Source organism: Colius striatus, chromosome 9 (assembly GCF_028858725.1).
Source record: "Colius striatus isolate bColStr4 chromosome 9, bColStr4.1.hap1, whole genome shotgun sequence".
Classification (NCBI taxonomy): Eukaryota; Metazoa; Chordata; class Aves; order Coliiformes; family Coliidae; genus Colius; species Colius striatus.
The window spans coordinates 24,146,091-24,171,673 of NC_084767.1; the positions used below are offsets into that span (position 1 = coordinate 24,146,091).

Sequence of the window (25,583 nt, forward strand, 5' to 3'; positions counted from 1 at the left end):
TTCACTTTACAAAAACACAAGCCAGTGCCAGGGACTCTTGCTTTGAGAGGGTGGTGGTGAATTTCACTCATCAAAACTCCCAAACCCTTACTAATTCAACTGCTGCTTTGCCTCACATAATTGGCAAAAGCTGATCTTTTATTAACCTTTTCTTTGATTCATTGTCTTTTGGGTTTTAAGTGGGGAGGTAAGTGCTATGGTGTGGTCCCTTCAACTTTCTCAATGGTCTTTTAGGCAAAGCAGATGAAGTGGACGTGAAAAATGAGATTTTGGAGGATATGGGGAAAAGAGAAATCTTGCAGAATACTGAGCATGAGGAATGCAAAGAGGAGACTGAGGAGCAGGAAGTACAGGCATTGCATGCTGATGAAAATGCAAAGGCAGAAAAAATGGTTGAAGAATGTGATGCCCTGCCAACAGCGATGTTACCTGATAAGTTTGCAGAACAAATTAAAAGTCTTACAGAACCTTTGTCAGGGAGCACTTCTGCAAATGATAGTAATGACACAGATGATTTGAGAACGGAGACCAAGTCCGCAGGCACAGCAGTCCAACAGCCTGTTAGTACAGAGGCTGAAGACCATGACTTAAATGCAAAGACAAATCAGAGCTCAGAGGTGGACTCTCTGCAAGGCCATCAGATTTTTGAGACTCCTCAGGAAATGCCTAGTGACTTAGGTACAGGGCATGAACTGGAAAAACCTGCACCCGAACAGGAAGAACAAAAGGATTTCAAAACTAGCCATGTCCCGAGTGATAATGATGAAACAGATCAAGAAGCTGACATTAGAAGTGAGAGCTGTGAGTTGGTTTCTAACCAGGGAGGGCTATCAGAGGTTACAGAAGCAGACTTGCCTAGCGATGTGGTAAATGTGAAGAGTCTTGGTGAGGGCCTCCAGGACAGTGAAGAAAATGCTGAAAACAAGGTTACAAGGGTCTTGGAGGAAAAGGTTGTTGAAAGCAAAGACTGCACTGATGGAAGAATTGATAAAACAGGAGGTGATAGAGCTGAAGAAGAAAATGAAGTTGGGAACACAGTTCAGGGTCAGATGAGGGAAACGGAGTCTGTGCATTTGGAGGGGACAGAGCCATGTGAAAGTGGTGACCCAGCAGGAACAATTGAAAAGGAAAGTGGAGGAGATCAGGCACACATCCAACCAGTTTCTTCAGAGGACAGTCCTTCAGCGTCAACAGAGGAACAAAATAAGCAAGATAAAACTGAACTTGAAAATGCTAAATCTGAGAAGGACAGGAAGAAGAAAGAATTAACAGAAGAGTTGGAGATGTGTTTGGATTCTGCAGAAACAGGCGAGCAAGATGAGGCATCTGTGGAGGCTGTAGGCTGTATTACTGAGCTAAAAGGAAGTGTGCTGCAGCAGGCAGAGTCAGACATGGGTGTTGTGAAAGAGGTGATAACTCGGGAAGCCAGTTCAGACCCAAGTCTTCCAGATGACAAAATTAATGACTCAGAATTGGAAGCAGGGGATAAGTCTGGGAAAGGAGAGGACAGTGGGATAGAATGGGTAGAAGATCAAACAATTCAGTGTAGTGAAGAAACAGCAGGTGATACAGTGGGAGAGAAAAGTACTGGTTTAGAAACTGAAATGCAGAATGTAGTTAAACAAGAAGGTGAACCTGAAAAGAAGTCAAATGTGGATGTTAGTGTAACTACTGAAAATAAAGTTGATGAAACCCTGAAAGGAAACCTGCAAGAGTTAGAGCTTGCAGACTGCCATGGTGTTGGATTTGCTTCTGTAGAAGATGCAAATAATTCTCTGGCACAGGAAGTGGAACAAGGTGAAAATGTTAGTGAACAAGTTAAATTGGAGGGTCCAGCAGAGGAAAGCCCAGAAGATGATGGTGATTCATTTGATTTTGATGAAGAATCAAACCAGATACTAGTAAGTGATGCAAAATGTGATGAAGAGAAAGATGATACACAGAAGGAAGAGTGTGATAGAGCCAATGATGCTGTTGGAAAAACTGCCCAAACAGATGAGGCTGGAGAAAGAACAGACAAAATAGAAACCAAAGATGCCTTCATTGAAGATGACAGCTGGCAGCGTAAAACGGGAGATAAGCCTGAAGAAACAGGGTGCTTGCAAGGGGAAGCATCATGGAAAACTGATGAGAAGACTGATGTGATGGAAGATGAACTCAAAGCATCAGATCCTAATGAAGAGAAAAAAATAACGGATGAAAATGTTTCGGAACAGGATTTGGAAAGTGCTGGCAATAACAGGGATCAAAGCAAGGAGGATTTGCAGGGTAGTAGAAGGGGTAAGGGTAAATCCAGAGATGACTGTGCAATATCCTAAGTTCAGATTCTGAAGATTACAGGAGTTACATGCCATCTGATCAGTCCTAGTACAGAAACATGCACTTTGCACAATACATCAGACCTTAGTAATACTATTAAAGTTTTTTTCCTTATTGGTAACTACCATAATACAATGTTATGTAAGTGGTAATGATGTAAGTATTAAGTTGTTCACTGATGTGCCTAGCCACAAAAAAAATCACGTGCAGGTTTGGTTTTGCTGTGTCTCAGGTTAAAAGCTTATCACCAAAAGAGCAAGCTTCACAAAGCAACTATTCAAACTCTCCTGTGATTAAAGTATTTTCAATGTGGATAACTACTACTGAAGAATTTCCATAGGAAATTATTTTTTTCCAAGTCTAGATAATAGATGTTTTGAATGTACTTATGTGCTTTGGACCTTTGTGAACTTTTGTGCATACTTATGTGGACTTATACACATGAGATCCACAGCAAGTACATTAACACTTCATGAAGGAACACATTAGATCAGCAAAACTGATCTGATATTGAAACTTCTTTCTGAATAATTGAAGTCTTAAGAACCAATTAAATTTTTTTTCTGTGGGAAAAATAATACTGTCATTCCACTTTGTGTGCATTTCTAATATGGTCATATTCCAAAATATAGTTAGATCACTGCAAATCTGTTTAGTTAAAACACTTCGAAGAAAATGTACAGTTTGAGGATAGTGGAACATACAGGTCTTAGTTTGCTGAAAGGAATAAATACATATAAATGTTTACTTCATCTACGCACTTTGCACCACAGTAAGCCTTATACACCATGTCTGCCATGAGTTTTTATTTTTTCTGAAGACATTGTCAATACACACAGTAATGTGTGTTTGCTATCAAGTATTGTCTAACTATGAATATATAAAATATATATTTTTCCAAGAAGATATTTGTTTAAAGTTACGTTTCCTTACTGCACTTTTTTTTTTTGGTAAGCTATGATTCTGAAAATATGTTTTTATCTCTCTTACCTCTCCTTTCTGGAAAGAAGATAACTTTGCATGTTTTAATTCATGTTGGATATCAGACCAAAGATAAGTGCTATTCTGTGTACTGGCCCTTGTGCCTTTTTGAAAGGCTGGATTGCTTTGAGCTGCTGGCATAAGTTAGACACTCTGATTCTGCTGGTATAGTTCTTCTTGCATCTTTGCTAGTGCTTGGGAAGAAGAGCATGTTTTTCATACAAAACAACTTTAAATGAATTTTTAAGGAATGAACATCCTAAGGGAATGCAAACTGAGAAATTGGGGTGGGATATGAAAGGCTGTATTTGGATTGTTGTTACAAAGTTGATGGGAGTACAAAATAGACTGCAAAATTTCAAGATGTATATCAAAATGTACTGAGCTGTATATAATTGAAATAAACATATTTTATTCTTAAAATTGCCTGTCCAGAGCACTGTTTATAAACCTGTATATTTATTTAAATGATGTAATTTCCAAAACATTTTTCTGCCGCTTTCTTGAATTTATTGTGTTGTGCTACATAGCTAGAAGATCTATCTTACTAGGAATGGTAAGCCTTGATGTTTTGAGGACCTTTAATTTATGATGGCACCCATACTGTAAACCTGTAACAGGACCATAAACTTTTAACTCTGTTCATATGGCTTCTCTCCAACTTACAACAGTTCCAGCACAGCTTCTGTAAGTATTAGTAGTTGTTCTTCTTAAGGGTTTATACTAAATGCTGATCTAAAAGTCACACACCTTAAAAGCATCTTTTGTTACTATGTCATGGTGTTTTACTTAGATTTGTCTCTGCTATACTTGCAACAGTAATATATGGTTTAATGTTGAAAAGATTTTAAATGTATTTATATTTAAATGTTAAATACCCTTGAATGTATAATTGAACATGCTTACCAGCTTCACCTATACTTGTAAATAGATTTATAAGCAACTCTGAGTTAAATTAGGCATATGCCAGTATTTCCTATACTTCTCACGAGTTTCCTTCTCATAGAAAAGCTTATGGATATTCAAAGGAATTAATGGTGAGGTGATCTGAACTCTAGTTTTTCTACTTCAGAAAACAAAGCATCTGTAAGAGAGGTCTTTTTTAAAGCCAAGTTACAGAAGCAGAAACAACTCCAGTTTTAACTGTCCATGTACCAGCTCTTATCCCACAGTAACTGGCCAACTCAATGAAACTAGAGTAGGAGCAAGAATGTGAACAGGCAACACAGAATAGCTGATAGAAATCCATCGTGGAATGTTAGCTGCTTGGTACCTCTGTTGGCAGCTAGTCACTGACTTCTGGAATTGGGCAAGTACCATGGAGAAAAGGTGATCATGGTATTCTTTACCTCTTTGGGGTTTTGTTTCAGTATATGCACACTGAGGAAGAGGCAGAGGTCTCAGATCATCCAGAAGATAAAGGGAACTTCTAGATGTCATATTCAAAATTTAATAATTCAGGAAGAATTACCCAGCATCTTTTGTCAAGTCACACAATGGAAAGGTCTTCATCCTTTCCCCTGCAGTATCCAACAGACACAAGAAAAGATGTAGCTTATTTCTTTCTTCATTGTCTTCGACTTTCAAAGACAGAAAAATATTGACGTCCATCTTTTCATGGTCTAACACGAAACCAAGAAATCATGAGATGAACTAAAATAAAGATTCAAATCTGCTGCTGTTTTGTTACCTGTTTTGTTTTAAGTAGGAACAGCCTGCTGACGTGTGCTGCAGTGAGCACCAGGCTCGGTGTCTAGGACATTTGTCTTCCAGAATGGCTCTGTCACTCCAAATGCTCACTGTTTTTTCAGTTCAACACCTAGTGGCACATGTAGCCTGTATCCCAGGTTTGTGTGTTGGTTGCTGTGAATTCAGAGCTAACTCAAAATGCTTTCAAAAGCAGTAGCTGAAGAAAAACTTCTTTTTTTCCTCTTGTTCAGCAAGTAATAGTGAAAGGCCTTGCTCAATGTCTCCTTTGTTCTCCTGTCCCCCACAAAATCAGTATTGCAAACTGATGTCTTCTAAATCCTGTGCTTATTTACTGTACCACAAGCCTGTCCCCAGCAGTGTCTCTCTTCTGAGAAAGGAAGGCATTTCTCAATGTTTTTTGTTGCATTTTCCCACATTCCAAAGTAAATTGATATGTCTAGAGAAGGTGGATTACCCAACCTGCTACTGATCTGATGGTTGGATTCTTGCAGACACTTCTTCGGCTGCTTGTACTATGTGTTTCATGGGACATCTTTCCACCTTCCAAGAACAGTTTACCCCTTTCATTTGCATCGCAAATTGTGCCAAAAGCCCTTCTCTGTGTCCTCCTCTCCCCCAGGCCTTCCAGGGGCACAGCTCCTCCATCAGCCCTGTGTTAAGCTCGTTTGTGTAGAAAGCCATGAATTGGTGCAGTGAATCATGTTACCAAAGTTAAATTTTTAAGTGAGATGCATGTCACAATCATAATTATTCATTGTACCATCTTTGTATCTGAAATAAGGATAATGACTTTCACAGATGAGAATTTTAATTAGCTGCTCTTTTCTGCATACCTGTTCTCAAGGTCCTCAGATCTCTCCTAAATGCAATATTAAGGTGACTCTGCAGAGATATGCATTAAAGCTAAAGTTTTCCATGTTAGTGTGGAATTTTAAGAGTCAAACTTTAGAGGACCTTCACTTATACATGCAGAGAACTTTTCTACATGAATGACAATTTTAGCAAACTAATTTTTTCTGTGATCTTGTAAATGCTACTGCTGACACATCATCTGTCACAGTGGGGTGTACAGGTGTAATAAGGAAAGAGAGAATTGATGGTGAGATAGGATTTGGAGGTTCATCCCAAAATGCAAATATCTATTTTGCTGGGAAAGGAGTTGGGGGAAGCTGATGTGTTTCCTTACTGGAAACTGGAGTAGATGTCCTTTCTTCAGGCAGATGTATTTCACCCTACAGCAGTGACTGTGTTAAGGAAAGTTACTTAGCAGTGTGCATGACTGTTCTGGGTCAGGATTACATTATTTATCAGGATCAAGGTAGATTATTTGTCCCCATTGCAGTGAATGTTTGGGCAAATTTTGTAGTGGCCTAGAGTTTCCTTCTGCATCCTTCCTTGTTCTCTTTACAGTCTTCAGAACTTTGTTTCTTGATCTGTGCTGACCTGTGACTCCAGTCCTATCTCCCCATCTGAGTATCTCTTCAGCTTTCTTTTACTGTTTGCTGTCCTTGCTTTCCTCATGGACCTTTCTTTTTCTTCCCTGTCTTTCATCTTTTACAGAATTTCTGTCTTAACCTTCTTTTTCTTCCCTTCTCATGCAGCTATGTGAAATTGTTTTATCGTTGTGAAGGAGTTTATACTTAAAAAAATTTATTACTCTTGATAGTTTACCAAAATGGGGGGGTTTTTTGTTGTTTTTTTGTTTACTTTTGTTTTTTCATATCAATGCTCACGTGTAACAATGTTTGCTTAAAAAAAGAAGAAAGGTAAGACTTGAGGAGGTTCAAAGTGTGCACTGAACTGGGATGTCACTTTAAGATCTGTGTTTAGATACTGCATCAGAAGCCAAGGTAAACTTTTTATTCCCTGATCTAGAATGACTGCTGCTATATGGGAACTTTTATACCAAGGAGGAGAATGACATACCACATTATTACAAGCTAATGGACTGTATATGTCTGCCACATAGAGGGACTTTCATTTGAAGTTTTTCCTATGATTTGATTCAGTGCGGATTCTTTAGTCCCTTTACTGCATGTGTTAACAAGGAAAAAGGGGAACCACAAGACTTGGGTTTGTTCAGGATTTAACAATAAATGAGGACTGGTATTTTTAAATCTTTTAAAAAATATTTGTCTATCAACAGATTTACCTAGGAAAAGCCCACCAGACTTCTAGCTGTAATTTGTCAGTTGCTTTCCTTAAGTTTATAAAATTATGTTTCTCTTGAGTGATGTTGGATTTTAACCATTTAAATTAACAGGCCAGACCATAGATGTGGAGTTGAGCCCCAAACACCCTGGGTTCTGAACAGGTGACTGCTTGCTGGCAAGGAAGGCAAGCTCAATAAACCTGCAATAAACAGTCAGGTCAAACTTCTGGAATGAGACCTGTCCAAGGCCAATACATCCTCTTCTAAGTATATTTGAATACTTATGTTCCAGTGTGCTTCTGCTGAGGTACACTGGAACAAGCTCAGGTTGTTTATGAGGTAATTTTTGTGATATAAATTTTGGGAGTATCTGCTAAAAGGCTTTCACCTTTTGCACCTCTTAATAGGGCAGAAAAAAACCCCAAGTGCTTTGGTTACTTACTTTATAGTTATTTTTTTCAGTTGTGTCATTCTGTATTGTGCACTTCATTTATCAAAGCCACACATGCCCAGGGGCTGTGACACTTCCAAGTTCAAATGTAGCACAATAGTTGGTCCAGATTGCCCATTGTCCACCTGATGTTTGACCAGGAGAGCTGGCTATGATCAAAAAGAAAAGAATGTTTTACCAGATTGCTGCATTTGAAATTAAAATAATCTAATGGGAAAATGTTTTTCTGGTCATAATACTGGAGATAACACCAAATAGTATTGCCATACTGTTCAATAAAAGTGAAGATTTGAAGCGCTGACAATGTGCTTAACTGTGGTGATGGGTGTTTATCGTATTTTCATGATGTTAAACTGTAAAGATTTGTGAGATTTTGTGTTGCAGTTGTGTTTGACCCTAGAGTTCTTGCATGCTAACCTAACGTAGAAGATTAGCCTCTTTGCATGCAGCTGGGTGCTGCTACTGCCGTGACAAGCATGTTCTGTGAGAATGACATAACCTCCCCTGGCTGCAGCCCCTTCCCAGCCCTCTCTCTGGCCTCATGCCCTGTGGTACGTGCATAACTACCTTCATCATTAGTTTCACTAACCTTAACGGTTCAGTTTTGTATCAGATGAGCTCTGAAATGTGCAATTTGACCAAATCAGCACTGAACTTTCCATTTTCTCTTTCAGACAGGCTGAAAAAACTCATTGATGAACGAGAATCCTTGCTGGACCAGGTAATCACAGGAAGACCAAATGCCATGTATTTACTTAATCGATGATAAGAATAATAGAGATGAAGAAAATCAAAATGGCCCTAATGTAAGATATAGAACAGCAGTGCCATTGCCTTTCAGAATGTGTGCCAAGTTGCTCTTGCTGAGGACATACTGGCTTGCTTGCCACTTTATTTTTCCTCTGAATCGTTTCTCCTGCATGTTAACTCAGGATACAGTGGAAGAAAGACGGGACCCCCAATCCTGTTGCTAACCAGTCCCATTCAGTGTCTTTTAGTCACAGTTTGGGGTTTTAAGAATGTTGTAAGTGAATGTTGTACTACAGAATGTTTATGGCTTTTTTAATAAAACGGTCTTCTTTCACTTGTTATTTTTGATCTTGAATGTACAAGTAAGCACTGATACTTAAAATTTTCAAAAGAATTTAGGATTTCAAAAGAATAAAGGAAATCACTGTTGTGAAAAATTTTTTGTAATTTACATGTTAAAAAATATTATTTGCTTTATAATAGTTCAGTGAATTTGAGTACTAAGACCATTTTCTGATTTTAATAACTAATTAATTATTTTGTGTCCTTCAGGTTAAAAAATTAAAGGGACAACTGGAAGAAAAGCAAAAGAATGGCAAGATGGAAAATATGCAGTCAGAACATGAAGTTCTGGAAAATGGGACAGATATGCACATGATTGACCTCCAAAGTGAGCTGCATTTTGATTTTAAGGAAACTTTTCTATCCTGCATGTGAAAGAGAAAATATATCTGTATAATAACCACATGGCTCCAAGTAAAAAGGAGCTGTGAGTTCTAAGGGAGCTTCAAACTGGGAGTCAGCCTCTGCTAGAGGTGAGGGAGCAATTATCCTTTGAGCAAGACTGCAATTGGAAATCTCCCTTACTGTCCCCAGGAGAGCTGGGGTGAGTTCCTGGTTAATTCTGCTTTCAGAGGGTTCAGAAGGGAACCAGGTGAGACTGTAAATAGTACTTGTCAGCTGGACATTTCTTCGACAGAGACTACTTGCTATTCCACCGCTGCCATAAGTAGATCCCTGTAGCATGGAAAATTTACAACAGACTTGTTAGACACTGTCAATGCTTATTCTGACATCTCTGATAAATTTCCCAATTCTTTTAGGAGATGCCAACAGACAGATCAGTGATCTCAAATTTAAATTAGCAAAGTCTGAGCAAGAGATAACAGCACTGGAGCAGAATGTAAGTTTCTGGTTTTTTCTATTTGTTTAGGCATGGTGAGAATGCAAAGAAAAAATGCATTTTCTTATATAAATTGAAATAATGATTACTGTGATTTTTCCCTTAGTGAACTCTTGAGAATACTCTTATGCCCAGCTGTTGCCAATTTCTAAATGGCTGCTGGCGTATGATGTAATAATGTAGATTTTATACAAGACACTTCAATTTTGACTGTTTGTTCTTGTCCAGAGTATGTCAGTGATATCCTTGCCATGATAAATTTTGTCAATAGACTGTATTCTTGGTTGCTGGAAGCATATGGATATGTATAAAAGGTCTAGAGTAAGTTACCATGGCCAGGCTTCCTTGTTTTTTCCTCAAAATATACCTTTGTTAAAGAAAAGTTAGCATCTCTCTGGTTATTGCTTAACAGCTAGTGGAACAGTAAAACTTAAGTAGCTTCTTGGTACAGCTTTTACCTTAAAAAAAAAATTGCCATCTCCTCAGGTAATACGATTGGAAGGTCAAGTAGCCCGATACAAAACTGCTGCTGAAAATGCTGAAAGAGTAGAAGATGAACTGAAAGCAGAGAAACGCAAACTACAGAGAGAGGTAACTCTAAACGCAGCCTGTCATAGGCCAACAGTCATGCGGGCAGACCTGTTTATCTGATACATTCTAGATAAGGAACTACCCTTCCTGGTAGAGCAAAGAATAAACGTCTACCTTTTTTATTAGTTTAGTTATTTGTTCAAAATGTGTAATCAAATTTTCAGCACTAAAAGTGGAGTAACGGTCTGAATTCCTCCTACTATTTCACCGTTCCTTCCTAAACCGACTTGCATTGCCCTGCTTTGTACCAAAGCTGGTTCTCTGCAGTGAAGTCAAGTTCTACTTGTACAACTTGAATCTAGAAGCAGTCTTCACGTTCTCAGGTTTGCATGCTGCTTTGCAACTGTGAATGTTCCCATGGTTCAACATTCATCAAGCTGAAGATCTGTTTCTACTTTTCTGTGCTTGGCCTTTCTTGTACCTGAAGGCTCATTACTTCTGGTGTTATAAACTCTGATTAAGAAATAACAGCACTGGAAGACTGGAAATCCTGCTGTGAAGTTGTGTGCTTCATTACTTGAACTTGGTTGCCACACCTTACCAGGAATGACAGGCCAAACTTTAGAGCTTCAGAGTCTAAACTCAAGTGAGAAATGGATGTGAATTGTTCTTATTGAGCCTGTTTTGCTTGCCCTGTCAATCTCTTCACGCCTCTTCGCTGTAGTGTGTCCTTCCACAGACTGCCCATGTTTCTGTCTCTTAAAACATTGCATTTTCAAGCTGTCTGTAACTTTTACTTTATTTGTCTTACCAGACTTAATGTACTCTCCAGGTATTTGCTACAACCATCTTAAATATGTTTTTCATCTTCTTTCACACCTGAGGGTTTTTTGTTTTTTTTTCAGCGTGCCTCTTTGCTTTTTCTAAATACTCCTCTGCTCTGCTACCTATAAATACTGCTCTGTGCAATCCACCCCTCTCTCCCTGCCCTCAGCCCGTGGTGGGTTTTAGAGAAAATGAAGGCACCAAAGTCTTGTCTGTGACTGTAGTTTAGAAACATAAAAAGACAGACACAGAAACTGGCATATGTCAGCCAGCAGATACTTCTGAGCATTGGTGCTTCAGAAGTTGAGTCAACCTCTGAGCCATTTGTTCAACATTCTGTAAATACCTTGGATTCTTGGCATTGTCCTTAGAAAAGACCTCTGTGTGTGGCCTTCAAAACAATTACACATTTACTTCTAACTCAGCTAATGGGAATTTTCAACTGCTTTATCTTGTAAGGAAATTCCAGCAATATGTCAGTTAGTGTTGGTAACTACAAACCTTGTTTTTTCTTTGGAAAGGGAAAACACTGCAAAAGTTAAGGGTTTTTTATGCTTCCTTCCTTCAGCTTCGTTCAGCGTTGGATAAAACTGAAGAGCTTGAAGTCAGCAATGGTCATCTGGTAAAACGCTTGGAGAAGATGAAAGCCAATCGGAGTGCTTTACTGTCTCAGCAATAACCACCCCCTTCCGATGGAAACTACTGCTACTTGACAGAACTAGAACAACACTGCAGATGCTTCTGTCTTTTGCTGTCCAGGATGCTTTGTGTCATGCCTTCTGAGAACAGACAACCCTGACATTTGCTACAGGCCACCCAACTGTGGTTTTCTTAATGCAGATTCAAACCTACTGCACTATATACCTAGGAGTAGCTGATCCAAACGGCTGTGCCTGCGGAACCTTTTTACACCATCCTCTGGGTGCATTAGGAGTACAACAGCTGTCTACTACTTAAGAAGCACATCGGGCATCTCGCTAAGTTCTCCATCCAGAAGACATAGCAGCCATTTATTGCCATTTAAAATGGCAGTCAAAGAAAACACTTTAACTGGTCTGGAATTTTGTGTCTTGCTGAAAATTGAAAAACCCCCAAAACACTAAGTTTTGGACTTTCTCATGACAGTATCATTAATTTAGTGACTACAGTAGAGTTATTCATAGTAGGTTTTTCATTTACAAATCACTGTGGAACCACAAGCCATTACAAAGCAAAACTCCTTCAGTGGAAACCATGGAAGAAGATGGTCTTGGAAGCAAAAGTGACCTTAAATGACTTTGCCAATAAAACAAAGGTGTTTGGAGGGATTTTTGCACCAGTGGAATCACAAGACTCCTTTTTATTTCAGGGTAAATAGGCAATAGCTTCATTGAATTTTCAACTTTTATTTGTATTATTTAATCCCTGCTCTTGGAGTTGAAGTAAACTACTTCTAAGGATGTAAAATTGCATTAATAAACCAGCATAAGGCCGTATTTTAAGAAAATGGTGGGTTTTGCACTTAGATCACTCGCTTGGGTGCATTTGTCAAAGCAAGTGTCATTTGCTTAAACAAAATTGTTAATGGGTTTTTTACATCAGAAACTATTTACTGGTCTATGAACTACTAGGAAACTATGCCACTACAAACTGCAAGTGTAACTTTTAAGAAAATAACTGATAAGAAGCACTTTAGAAAATGTTACTGCCTATGGTTTTTGTACAACTACATAAGTAGCAAACTACTTCCTCCTAAGGTCATTATAAAGGTTTTACACTTTTCATGAAAAATAAAATAGCCAGTTAAGATGTTGCGGGCAATTTATTACACACAACTAGCACTACAGCTGTGGTTTATTATAAATTATTCTGAATGTACTACTCAAAGGACAACAGCAGTTACCTGAAGAATAAAGCTGTTCTTCCTCCTTCAGCCCTAACAGAAAAGCTTGCAAGTAAGGCAGGTGACCTGTCCGTTAGGTATAAAGTACCATCTCCCGTTCCACGGGAACAACGTCCTGTTGATGCTGACTGCCTCAATAGATATGATTCTGTCAAGCCAAATCCAGACTTGGGAGACCATTTCTTCTTAACTTGGTCTTCAGACTCTCCGGTCCAGATCTTTCCCTAGCCTCTTCCTTGCAGACTGGAGGTTAGAATATAAACTGCTGCTATTTTAAACGCAAGGGGACGGCTGCTATCCTCTTAGAGCACCTTCACAAATTATAAATAAACCAAAAACAGTGTCTGAATGTGTTTCTCTGGTTTGGCTAGAAAATAACACCTGAGTTCACCCAGAAATTAAGTACCGAAATTAATATTCCCAGAAAAGGAGAAGACTTTTCTTTCTTTTTTTTTGTGTCCCCGGGGAAATAATTATGTCCTTGTTGATCAAATATGGTGGAACGTGGGTATGAAAGGAATCTTTTAAATGAAATTTCCACTCCAGCTAGGGCTTTGGGTTCGTTCTTCCTTTTTTGTTTGTTTTTTGAGAGGAACATTCACGTGCAAAGCCAGCTTTCTTGTGGAATACCTCAAAATCACTGTGGATACCAATTTATGATTTTCTGTGCTTGACTTGTGTAATTTCTGGTGTACAAAGCCTCTGGGACCTAAAAAATGAACTAAAGGTTTTTCAGAATGCAAACAAGTGTGTTAAAGAAACCTTACTAACTGATTATAAGGTGCCTGATTGTCACCAGTCATCTTTTTATATGTGGTAGTGGCGAAAACTGTCTCTTGGCAGGGTTCAGAAGAAACAACCTAGCAACTAAGTTTTGGTCCAAAAGGCTGAAAATAATACTTTATTCATCTAAGAGATACATTTTTATCATTTTGAAGTAGATCTCACACCCCATAAGCATTAATCTCATGATGGAATCAGATGTGTATTTCAACCTGGATATGCTCTTAGCAGAAATCTTTGTGTGTGGTAAAGTAGCTGAATGTTGCAGCCACTTTTTCTCCCTTAATTTTCAGTATGGCTTAGCTTTAGAATAAGGGAAGAAAAAGTACTGGTTGGTTTACTGCAATTGTTTTCTGTTTTCCTGTGAAGAATGTACAGAACAGGGATATGAATGGTAATAATAGCACATGCCCCAGTCCTTTTTACTAAAGCTCCAAACAACAAAGCCTCGGTACCCAGCCTGTGGTGAAGCCAAGTTGGTGACAGCCTGGCGAGGAATGGCTGCTGGAGGAGCCAGGATAGGTTTTCCTAGAATTTGTATTTTAAATTGTTATCCTTTAGTTTATTTTTAATTGTTAAATAATTTTATTGTTTGCAAATGGAATGTTAATGAAAATGTTCTGTTTTGTTGTTTTCAATCAAAGTGTTAGGAGATACAAGTGTGGAAAAGGAAAATCATGAGCAGAACTCGCCAATAAAAATGACACTTGTTTGGGTAGTTTTTATGGAGTGATCTGTCATCATGATGTTACTGGTAAAAGTTCTCTTGGAAAATACAGATTTTTTGGATGATACTGGTGTAACACCTCATTTTCCTTTTTAATAGATTACTGCAGATTGACAAATGTGAGCAACACTGGTTGTAAAATGTACAAAGGCAGGGGCTTGCATGACTAAAGGCACTGGTGTGAGACCTCTAAACACTAACATCTTTACTGGCAGGGTGCACTTGGGATGGGGAGAGGACAGAGACAGTATCTGTGAAGATAAATTTGAATGGTATTGGGTCTCCTCTCCCGAGTAAGGAGTGATTGCACAAGAGGAAATGACCTCACATTCTCCCAGGGGAGGTGTGGATTGGAGAGAAGAAATTTTTCCCTGACGGGGGGAGGTGTTAGTCACTGGCACGGGCTTCTCAGGGAGGTGGTGGAGTCCCCATCCCTGCAGATATTTAAAGGCCAATAGATGAAGTGCTGTGGGACATGGGTTAGTGGTGGGTTTGGCAGAGTGAGGTTAGTGGTTGGACCTGATCATCTAAAAGCTCTTTTCAAGCCAAAACCATTCTGATTCATTGTTCACTTAAGTTATGGTGAACATATAGGTAACCCACATCATAAATCTCCCTGGAAGAATCCTTCACAAGATGAGGCAACTGGGTTCCTCCAAAATGTGTCAGTTTTAATATTACTTTTGGTATGATCATGGATATTGCCATAGGAGATCGCTTAGGTGGAATAGCCCATGGAGGAGGTTGGTGCTTGTGTGCTTTAAATGCTCTAAACAAGTGATTTATGTGGGTTTGGGAGTTAGTTTTGGGCACCTAATTGATGCTTTGCACTTACTGAGAACTCAGTGTGTTTAAAGGAAGGAGCAGGGCCCAGAAGCAACACGCTTTTAGAGGCTGCCGTTCCCAGCTCGCTGCCTGGAAAGCCTGTGTGAGTGTGACAGCGCCAGAAGCCGCGCGGCCGTGCCGTGGCAGCCCCGCGGCCCGATCCGCACGGGCCCGACGCACGCGGCGAGGGGCGGCCGGCAGCACGCAGGCGCCGCGCTGGCCAATCGCGCTGCAGCGCTTCCATCTCAGCCAATGGGCTGGAGGCGCGCGCGGGGAGCCGCGGCGGGCAGCCGTTGGGCGCGTGCCGGTCGCCGCGCGGCGCCGTTAGCGCGGGCGCGCAACGGCCGGGCCTGGGCTCGGGCAGCTGCCTGGTGCTCGTGCGGACAGGGCCAGGGCCGCAGCCACGGGCCACTGCTTCCTGCTGGGGATGTCCCTGGGGCGAGCCGGGCCCGGGGGCTGCTCTGAGGACACCCCGTTTTCTCCCCGAGGCCGGGCTGTGGCACGGAAGCTTTACTTAAGTATCGGGGCCGGTTTCTGACCCACCGCGCTGGCGGTAAGCGGCTAGCTATGTCATAATTAGTAGCAACGAGGTGATTGTTAATTATCTAGGATATTGGTAGAGGTATTGTGATTCTTGGTTCTTAACTTGTCCTTAAGGAAAAAGAGGTGGAGGGATGTCGCTTCTCTGTGACGATACATTGCTGTTTATGTACAGGCATCTGAAGTGTGCCTTGGTGGTGAGACAGCAACGTTTTCCATTTCCCAGGTCTAGTTGCTGAAAACTTCCATTAGGAGATGGACGTTAGTGTAATAAGAAAGCTAATATTTTTTAAACAAAATAACTATAGAAGTGTATAATGAAATCACAGTAAGAGTTTTTTGGAGAGCAGCTGACCTCGACTGATGAGTTCTGTTAAAAGCTTTAAATTATTGTTATGAAGTGATTTTAAATGGTGTCGTTTTAATGACGAGCCTCAGCAGGATGGCTGGATGCTGATTCGAGAGGCAAGCCATTCTTTCCTGCAAGGAAAAGCTGTTGTGAAGTTAACTTTTGGGGTTCCCCTCTGTTAAGCTTTGTGTGCAAATCCAAGGCTGGAGTCACACTGTTTATATATGGAGTGAGCAGAACTCGCATAATCCCTGAGCAGCTGCCAAGAAACAGGCCTGAGTTTCCAGTCTGCCCTTGTGCTTCACCAGCAGCCTGTGTCATCACTCAGTTCTGCATGAACTGTGTTTCACCATGCTGGAAACCTCTTCTCGACAATGAACCAATGACTTGTGTTTTTAGAAGCATGTGAAACCCAGCTTATGAGCCTGTGGGTCTGTTGGTCTGCATGCCCTTGCAGGGGGAAGATCTGCACACAGGACTCTTAACTTGCTGTTCTTTATGTCAGGTTATAGTCAGGTTAGACCTGCATTTCAGCAGTTTAGAAGGCATACCTGAGAAATACATCTAATGCTTATACACATCTCTCACTTCATTTTAAGCTTCTAGGGTAAGTCAGAGAAGAACTGGTAACTACAAAAAACAAGAATCACAACAAGCATCTTCCATCCCTACATGCTTTTTTGCTGCTTTATGTTCCTGTTTGCTATAAAATTAGGTTTATTGCAAGACCAGAGCAGGTGTGTTCACTTTGCTTTGGTGTGTTTTCCAGTTTTCTTCTGTTGCTAAAAGAACTACACTGATCCAAGAAACCATGTTCCTGTTTTCATTTATAACGTACGCTTCCTGGTTGTGAAAATTCTGAGGTTTTCTTACAGTTCTGTGCTTGATAACCATTTTATCTTGTTTCCTCAGAGTTAAAAGGAATATGCTTCCATGTTCACTCTGTACAACACCTGAAGGGTTTTTAGTTCTCGGGAGATAGAGGGCTCTAAACTTGCCTCTTCACCCACTCAAGTAGCTTTTAGAATTTTTGTGTCTCCAGGACTGCAGCATGTTCCCTGCAGTAAATACACTGGTCACGGATCAAGAGGCGGTAAGCTTTCTGTGGTATGGAGTCCTTACAGGCCAATATACAGCCAAGAGTAACATGAAGTCGGTTTTTGGTCACTGAATCCATGGCCATTGGCATCTTTATTTTCAGAGTCAGTACATGCATTCACTCACCTTTTGTCCTGTCATGAAGTTAACATACGATGTGAATCACTCGCTGTATATTAACAGGGGTTCCAAAGATTCAGATAAGAAATGCTTCAGTGTGGAGAAACTGCCCTAGAGTGGAAAACTATAGGACTGACTGATCTCTCAGAGTGCTTTTACTTGGTTGAAATCACACTAGCAAGAACTGCAAATTATTTTAACAGCCTTCCTTGAGCTCTTAATGTTTCTTTGGGAATGTATAATTCATAGCTTCTGTGGTAGCTTGCAGTAGGTAGAAGATGGTTAATTTAAGATTTTTTAAACAGTCATGTCCTCTTGTATACCATAGAGTGTCTATAAAACTTCTCTTAATTTTTATTAAGGTGAGAAACTGATAGGAAGTGACAAGTGGATGAATGACTTTGAGAGATTGCGGTGGAAATAAATTGTGTGGATTACATATGCAGAGAAAGGCTTAAATGTTTGTACCATGGAATTGGAAAAGAACAGTGAAGTTAAAAGCAGAAGGAGACGCTTCAGGCAGAATTCCCATCCTTTTTCACATTCTGAGGAAGCTGAGCAGGTGCCTGTTGGAGACGCTGCAGCAGGAGCAGACTCCTCTGGTTTTGGCCAGGAACCTTCTGCAAATGTTTCAAAGTTAAAGTCGGAGGAAAGCTTACCCTATTTAAGTTCATCTTTAGATGCAGATATTGAAATGTATCACAAAAAGAGAATGAGAATTTTCTGTGCACAGGTAGATGAAAGCAAGGAAGAGGATGACGTGTCAGGAAGGACATGTGACAACATGCACTTCAATTGTGGGATGTGTGATGACTGCAGACAAAGCCATTTAGGTGAATATTCACAGATGGAGTATTTCAGTGCTGGTGAGCAAGATTTTGATGACAGGAATAGCTCACGTGAGTTTTCTGAGCAAAAGGAAACTATAGGAATTGAAACCTTAAAGCTGATAGATCTGGTTCATGAAGTTCTGGGGAGGGAAGTCACACAGAAACAAAATCTCTTGGACGTGTCAGAAGATTGTCCTTCTGCCGCTGAGCATGGTGTAGATGACCAGACCTGCCACGAATCAGCTATGCCAGAACTTCCCCACCTGCTTCAAGTGTCTCTGTCAGATTGCAGTGGCATGACTTGTCATCATCAGGAAGAGCAAACAGAATATCATAGTGTTTGTGGAAGCACACTTGAAAGTCATTCTTGTGGGAGTAAAGAAAGGATCTGTCCAAACCTACTTATATGTGATGGTTTAGAAAATGGAGAGGTGAAGTATGTACCACTGATCGACAGCATACTGCCACCCCAAATGGCTGCAAGTGAAGAAGTGTCTGTAAGGAGCAACAGACATGTTCACAGCATCTCAGTGGCTCTAGACAGTTCTTTACTGTCACCAAGGGAGAGGACCCTTGCAGTAGCCACGCAGTCTTGCAGAGGTGGAGGGGTCTTTGATTTCTGCAGTCATGAAGAATCTGGTATGTGTGCACAGGATACCAGCTGCTCTGACTGCACTTCAAAGGATGCTGATACCCAGTTTCCACCCTTGGAAATTGTCAAGAGCAAAATTCCCTTTTTTGGGGTAGAAGTTGCAGATAAATCCTCCTGTGGAAGTACCAGTGGTCTGAACTCTGAGCATCATGAGACCTTGAACAACGTCGCCAGCAAATCTATGATTAACCAGGCTGTGGATGCAAGTTCTGATTTCCGAGCTTGCTTTACAACAAGCAGAAGCACCAGCACTCTGATTGGGCTCTCATCCAGGGCTGTTAACACAGAGATAACAACGACAAACAAATCGCGCCTGGCGGGATGGTGCCGGGAAACCTGTGTGGACGTTGCTTGTAGTACAGACTGGTCGTGTGGAGCCAGTAGTGCAGAGGAAATTCAGTCACAGCTTACTGACACACTGCAAAAACACTCAAGGAGCAATACTGCAATAGCTGAAAGAGATTCACAAATACAGGTAATTAAAAACAAAAAACCACAACCAAGCAGTTTTGATAAACTTTTTTTTTTAACTTGAAGTTGCTCAGAACTTGTCCATACAAATGTTAATCTGTAATTTTTAAATTGATTGTTTGTTTAGGAGCAGTGGGAATCAAAAAATGAGCTGTGTAGCAGTGATTTGAAGATAAGCACTGGCAGGTGGGTCCTGAATTGTTCTTGGTTGAGAATTCTAGATACTGGGTAAGATGCTTTTTCATGACAAAAGTTGTCTGTGACTCAGCAAAACTGATGGTATTAAAAGTGTACTGGATGGTGGTTCCAGGATGGGACCTGGAGGGGTGAGGAATGAGCGTAAGACCTCCTGAAGTTGAGTAAAGACAAAAGCAGCCTTGGTCTGCAGTTGCAAACTGGCCACAAACACATTGACTTTAAGTCAGCAGTGCTCCCATTTGGCAGAGAAGGAAAACCAGACCCGCTTTAGTGAGAGTGCAGCCAGCGGATGGAGGAAAGTGGAGTTTCTTCTCAGTTTGGTGCATCTGGAAAGGTGTCTGCAGCTGTGGGCCTTGTAGTGCAACAAAGAGATGGGCAGACTGGGTAGAGCCCAACAGAAGGCTACAGAGATGGTGAGGGGAACTGGTGGACCACCAGTGTGAGGAGAGTGGAGGGGCCTGGATTTGGTCAGGCTGGAGGGGAAGACTGGGACTGTGGGGAACCTCCCTGCAGTTCTTGGCAATCTGGTGGTGAGTTGCGGAGAAGATGGAGTCAAATGCTTTGCAGAGATGGAGCCAGTGGTTTCAGCAGGGTTGAAGTGGTTGTAAGAAAAAGTTTCTCACAAAGTGAGTAGTATCGGTATTGTCTCCATTCCTGGAGATTTAAACCCAAACCTGACACTAAAGCTGGACTGGCTAAGGCCTCAAGCTAATTTTGAAGTTAGCCTTGCTTTGAACGGAGATTTGTGCTGCAGACCTCCAGAGGTCCTTTCCAACCTAAATGATTTTGTGACTAGAATCAAAGTAAATGTGTCTGTAGGTAAAGAGAGCTGTTAAGTTTCTTCTTGTTCTTATGACTGCACTTTTTGGGTAGGAACAATTATGATGCTTGTACAGTTCCCACCTCTCAGTTAAGGTTGACTGTAATGCAAAAGCTACTATAAGACATCATCTTTTTCCATGTAGTAAATAGAGGAACTGATCTAATTTTTCTTTAAGTCATATCAGAACTAGCTTCTGGAAAGTTACTTGTTTCAAAATAAAACACAAGGAATGTATAATATTTATTTCTGGGCTTCAAGATTTTGTTTATTAATATTTTAAAGGCTGGTACACCTTGGCAAACAAGCTGTGAAGAATTCTGCATCGAGCTGCTGTCAAAAAGTACTGCAAAGAGCTATTGAAGCAGAATTGCAGATTGTGAACACTCATTATCAGATGTGCTATCAGCATTGCTTGAAGATTTACAAGCTGGCTTTGGAGGAAAACTCGTGTTTTAGCAGGCATGTGCTTTAATATCCTTTTAAATGAAACTGATCCCTTGGTTAAAAGGTATTAATTCCTAACTGTTACTGATATATTCTATCCATAGCTTGTAATACTATTTATCATTAATGTTACTGTCCAAAATATGGGCTTTTTGTAACTACCAAGTCTTACTTTCAGTCTAAAATTTTCTGTAGCATTTACAGACCTGGCAAAATACCGTTTATTTCCAGGAGTGATTTTATGTACAGGAGGAAAAGTACAGAAGGAATAGGACAGAAAATCCAGTCATGAGTATACCCGGGATGTAGAGGGGGAAGCTAAAAGGAAATGGTAAAGGAGAAAGAGAGTAGATGCAGAATTGGGAAGAGCAGAGGCCAGAAGAGGATAGTGATTGCAGAGTTTGTAGCTGACAAAGCATATGTCCTGCAGTGAACCTGGAATTCTGCCAAGCCCTACTTGTGAAAGCTTTACTGTGCCATGGATAGCCATAAAACTTCATTTCTTAGAAGAGGGTTCAGGAGAGCTGGCTACAACACACAGGAAGCCTTCAGAGAGCTACAGCGTGGGTACAATGGTGCGAAGAGACAGCACATGTAAAGAGAAAAGGCAAGCAGCGTTTGTGATGACTGCAGTGACACGTTCCCAGGATTATTCTGCAAGGAGGGAGCTTGGATTGGGTCCAAATAGAAATGAACGTTTTACTTTGAGTCTGAAATGGGGAATCCTGCTGTAACAGAGTGCATACACTATGCAAAAAACAGTTGTTCTGGAAATGTACTGACTGATTTTTGCAAAACTTCCTGAAGTTTCTCTCTTTATGTTCTTGCAGGATGCAGAGAAATTTTAAACGCTGGAAAATGCTTGGGCAATTCTGGAAGCAGTAAAATAAAAGAAGTATCTGTTAAAGTTGACCCTACTTTCTTGTATTTTAACAGATGTAACGTGAAAACTGAATTAGATTCATCTCTCATGTTGGTTTTAGAAAAGCTGAAAAAGGATTATAACAGTATGAAAATGAAAATTAAAATGGGCATACCTTTAAATGTACTTCCACCGCTATCAACTGAGATTAAGTTTTTCTCAGTCTCCTCTTCTTATGTCCCCTGCAAGGTAACTTCCTATTTTTTTTTTATTTTTAATATAAATGAGAAATTAAATGAGAATTTGTTCAGAAAACTAAAACAAAGTTTTCTTCCTTGACAGTTGTTCAGAGAGGATCTTTGCTACAAGTAAGTAGTCCATGTTTGTGGTATTTATTAAAGTTCAAAATAAATTAAAAGTATGTTTAGTATCTTTTAAACTTAGAATTTCTTTATTTCAGGATGTACCTTGTTGCTCCAAACTGTTAAGCACAGAATTTTGGATATAGTGATTTTATTTTAAGGAAATTTGTACCCTGTAGTGCTTAAATATCAAATTATGGAGTTGTGTTTTTACTGTCTTTATAGCAAAAGCTTTCAATATACCAGTAGCTTTCCTGGTTCCCTACTTTCACTACTGAAGTCTTCGTCTCTAAGGTTAAGGATATGGCACATAAAAAAAATAAAAGCAAAGACAAACCCACAAAACCTGGAAAGCCAAAACCATGCAGAAAAACACCCAGACAAAAAGACTTTACTGCCAACAAAAGATATTGTTAAGAATATAAGCAGCTGTTTTGCTAAGATTATCATTCAGTCATGAAGAATGATAGGAAAACAATATTTCAGGCACACATATGATACTGCATGTTCAAGGACCATGTATGTTCTTCACTTTCTGTAAGTGAAGATTAAAATGAATTTGGCAATAAGTTTTTACTGCATCGGGTAAATAACTAGAGATCTTTTTCAAATTTTGTGTTAAGTATTAATAAAATGAATCAAAAACTACACAGATTTCAAAATACATTGAAACATCACACAGAAAGCCCTGTAGGTATGAAGGAAAAACAGCCTAACAAAAACCTAGAATGTAGCTTTATGTTTCAGGTTGCAACCAATGCTTTTATCAAATATAAGTATCAAAAAACTTTGATTCTCATTTTAAACTAAGATTTATTAAGCACATTTTATTAGTTTTACCATGAGATTTTGGAAATACTTAATATTTTAGACTACTGGGTGTCATTGTAGAATTTAAAATTGTTGTGCCGTATTTTGTATTTCATTCTTGGATTTGTTTTAGTTCAGTTTCAGGCCCAAGAAAAGCTGACTTTGAGGCACCACAACTGCAAGAAAGGAAAATGTCTGTCAATATGGTAGGGACTTCTTCATTACTGTTTCCCAGACATTGTGTTGTGAAGCATAGTCTTCTCTTAGCTGTATACAAATCTAGTCACAGTTCTTCAGGGTTCAACTGGGATTCTCTGCCAGTAATTGCAAATGCAGCTGATATTACCAGCAATTTTCATCATTCTTTCAAATAACACAGGCGTTCTCAAAGGTGTCAGTAGGTTAATTTTTTAAAATTGACCTGTTTTATCATTTAATATTCTGAAGCTCAGAAAAATGTAATGAGGTGCAAATGGCAGAGCTGAAACATGTTTGTTGGATAATCCGCAGCCCATATGTTTAACTGACTGTGGTCAGCCAACTGACTCTCCTTCCTCCAAGACATTTGAAGAGCAACGTGAAGATCAGAAGGTAGAATGTGGTAAGTTGTCTGCTTCTAAGACAAAACCTATGTTATTAGAAAAAACCACAAATCCTCTGTAAAACATAGATGTAGCTACTCAACTGTCCTTTCTGAGCTGGAATGCTTCATGTTGTATCACTTCTATATTATACTTTACATCTTGAAAAAAATTTGCTACTTAGTTACACTAGTATGTGTCACCTGTTCATAAGGTAGTATTGAGTCACCCAGGTAGCTCTTAAGCCCAGCAATTTGGTATTGATTCGTGTGACATACATCAGTCTGAATTTTAACACACTGAAATTTATTTCAACTGTCAAGGTTGTGTGAAAAAGGAAGAAGGGAATGAATATTGGTATGATGCTAAAGAGGACGTGACAGTAGCAGATTTTTCAGTAATAGCAGAAGAAATAAAGAAGCAACAAGAAAAACGAAACATGGTTGATTTAAGAGGTGAGGTTGCGTGCTTCAAACTGCCATACTTAATAATGGTGTTTGTGTATTATTTGAGTATCTTGTTCCTTCTGCAAGCATAGATAACACTTGGAAAAAAATGCTATCTGGGTTTTCAGACTTTTTTTTTAAATTTACTTCCAGTGGATCATTGTTAAACTCTTTTCATCCTTTTTTTTTTCTCCCTGAAAACATTATGTACTGTAGTTAAACTCAATTTAGTAAATGTCCAGCCAGTCATGTTGCTGGAAATCTCTTTTTTTTCTGTTCCTCTTTCTATTTCCTTCCCTGTGCTGGCAGCTTAAGAGTTGGCTGGGAATGGTCTGTGTCTGGAGACTTGGATCCCAGTGATAGGCACTGGAACCTTTAATTCAGATCAGTTATTGTATCTCTTTTGCCTTATCAAACCTTAGGAGATACTCAAAGGGGAAAAAAGATTTCACAAACTGAACTATTCCACTTCTCAAGACACTTTTGTTTTGTTAGAAGATACTCTTCATTCTTTTCTTGTTTGTTGTCTTCTTTTTTAACTCTAAATCCATAGGTTTTCTGTCAGTGCTTTCCAGAATCTTTAGAGAAGATGTCAGCTTGAACTGAAACAAGACTAGTTAGTAACACTTTGCTTTCTTACATTTAATATTAGAAGCGAACGTAATGGAGAGTGAGTGTTCTTTGGTTCGTGTTGGTGACCTAAGTTCCTCGATGTCAGAGGTATGCCTGTTCTTACTGACAAGGTACTAATACTATCTTGCCTCTTTTCTGAAGTCTTTCCCACTATGCATTTGCAAACAAATATGCTTTTATTTTAAAGGGTGATTTAAGATCACATTTCCAGAAGCATCAGATTTCCGACACTCTTACCTCTCTGGATTCTGGTAACTACAGGTACATTAATATAAGTTTGACTTGTTTCAGATTTTTTTCCCGTCCCGTCAATCACAGGAGAACGGAGGGAGTTGTTCATTAATTTATTTCAGTAATTAATGTAGATAACAGATGCGTTGACAAAAACTTGTCATTCATGACAGCTTCTCAATTTATGAGAAGGAGTCTGAGTTGAATGGTGAAATATACACCATTTTTGTATAGTTAATATACAAAAGATGAGAACCATCATATGTTCTTACTGATAACTTCCTACACGTTTTACTTTTCCTTTTTTAATTTTATGTTTTAGCTGTGCACTTCTGTGCTTTGAAGACACTAATAAAGCAAAATTAGCTGTAGAGGAGATGAACCAGAAAAAAGTGAAAGGAATACCAGTAATTGTTGAAGTTGTAAATAATTCATCAGAGAACAAATCTTTGGTTTCCCAAGTACTTACAAATAAGCTTGGCCCTGGAAATGAACCTGTTGATAAGAGTCAAAGAAATAATCAAGATAAAGTACTTGCTTCAGCCTCCAATTCTGTGAAAGCACCTGATGCTTCTAAGAAAACAGATCTTCTTCCCATAACTGCTTCCAAAATTTCTTGCTCTACGCAAGTACCTTCAGAAACAAAGAAGTGTTCTGATCTGAAATCATCTATTGAAGATTCGGAGCATTTTGTGCTTCAGGATAATCAAAAGGTAAATAATTATTACTAAAGCTCTTTTATATGGCAGAGGAAGAGCCTTAAAACTTCTTGTTACATTTAATATATGTATACAATGATGTTGGAATAAGAAAACATGTCATGTGTTAGTAATGCATTTCTGGCATGCTGCAGGAGAGCAAGAGCACCGTTCATTTTCCCCTGCATCAAGCTGTGATACTCCATCTGTCTTTTTTTAATCCTGAGACAGTTGGGATCCTAGCTATTTTTACTAGTTTTCCATCCTGCTTTGCTCCTTCTTTTAGCTTCTGCTTGTAACACTTATTTTATGTGAA

General features: G+C 39.5%; 2 protein-coding genes across 8 annotated transcripts in view; both read left to right on the forward strand.

The window, feature by feature from the left end:
- The window catches only part of LRRFIP1 (LRR binding FLII interacting protein 1), a 117,824-nt gene extending 103,498 nt beyond the window's left edge, over window positions 1-14,326 (forward strand). For 5 of the 7 annotated variants that reach the window (XM_062002248.1, XM_062002250.1, XM_062002249.1 and 2 more), the window contains one exon: window positions 235-3,723. In XM_062002248.1, the coding sequence (XP_061858232.1) occupies window positions 235-2,318 (2,084 nt within the window). In that variant the 3' untranslated portion in view covers window positions 2,319-3,723. Of the gene's footprint in view, window positions 1-234; window positions 3,724-8,287; window positions 8,335-8,915; window positions 9,034-9,466; window positions 9,547-10,032; window positions 10,138-11,470 lie in introns of those variants that run through there. The other 2 variants (XM_062002253.1, XM_062002254.1) reach the window with 1 other exon arrangement.
- A 3,369-nt stretch (window positions 14,327-17,695) lies between these two features.
- Window positions 17,696-25,583, forward strand: part of LOC104552611 (RNA-binding protein 44) — a 49,131-nt gene continuing 41,243 nt past the window's right edge. The window contains 13 exon segments of the mRNA XM_062001954.1: window positions 17,696-18,571; window positions 18,574-18,635; window positions 18,637-19,183; window positions 19,307-19,365; window positions 20,483-20,659; window positions 21,581-21,755; window positions 21,849-21,874; window positions 22,812-22,882; window positions 23,175-23,279; window positions 23,583-23,714; window positions 24,358-24,425; window positions 24,526-24,599; window positions 24,892-25,282. Coding sequence (XP_061857938.1) covers window positions 17,696-18,571; window positions 18,574-18,635; window positions 18,637-19,183; window positions 19,307-19,365; window positions 20,483-20,659; window positions 21,581-21,755; window positions 21,849-21,874; window positions 22,812-22,882; window positions 23,175-23,279; window positions 23,583-23,714; window positions 24,358-24,425; window positions 24,526-24,599; window positions 24,892-25,282 — 2,763 coding nt within the window.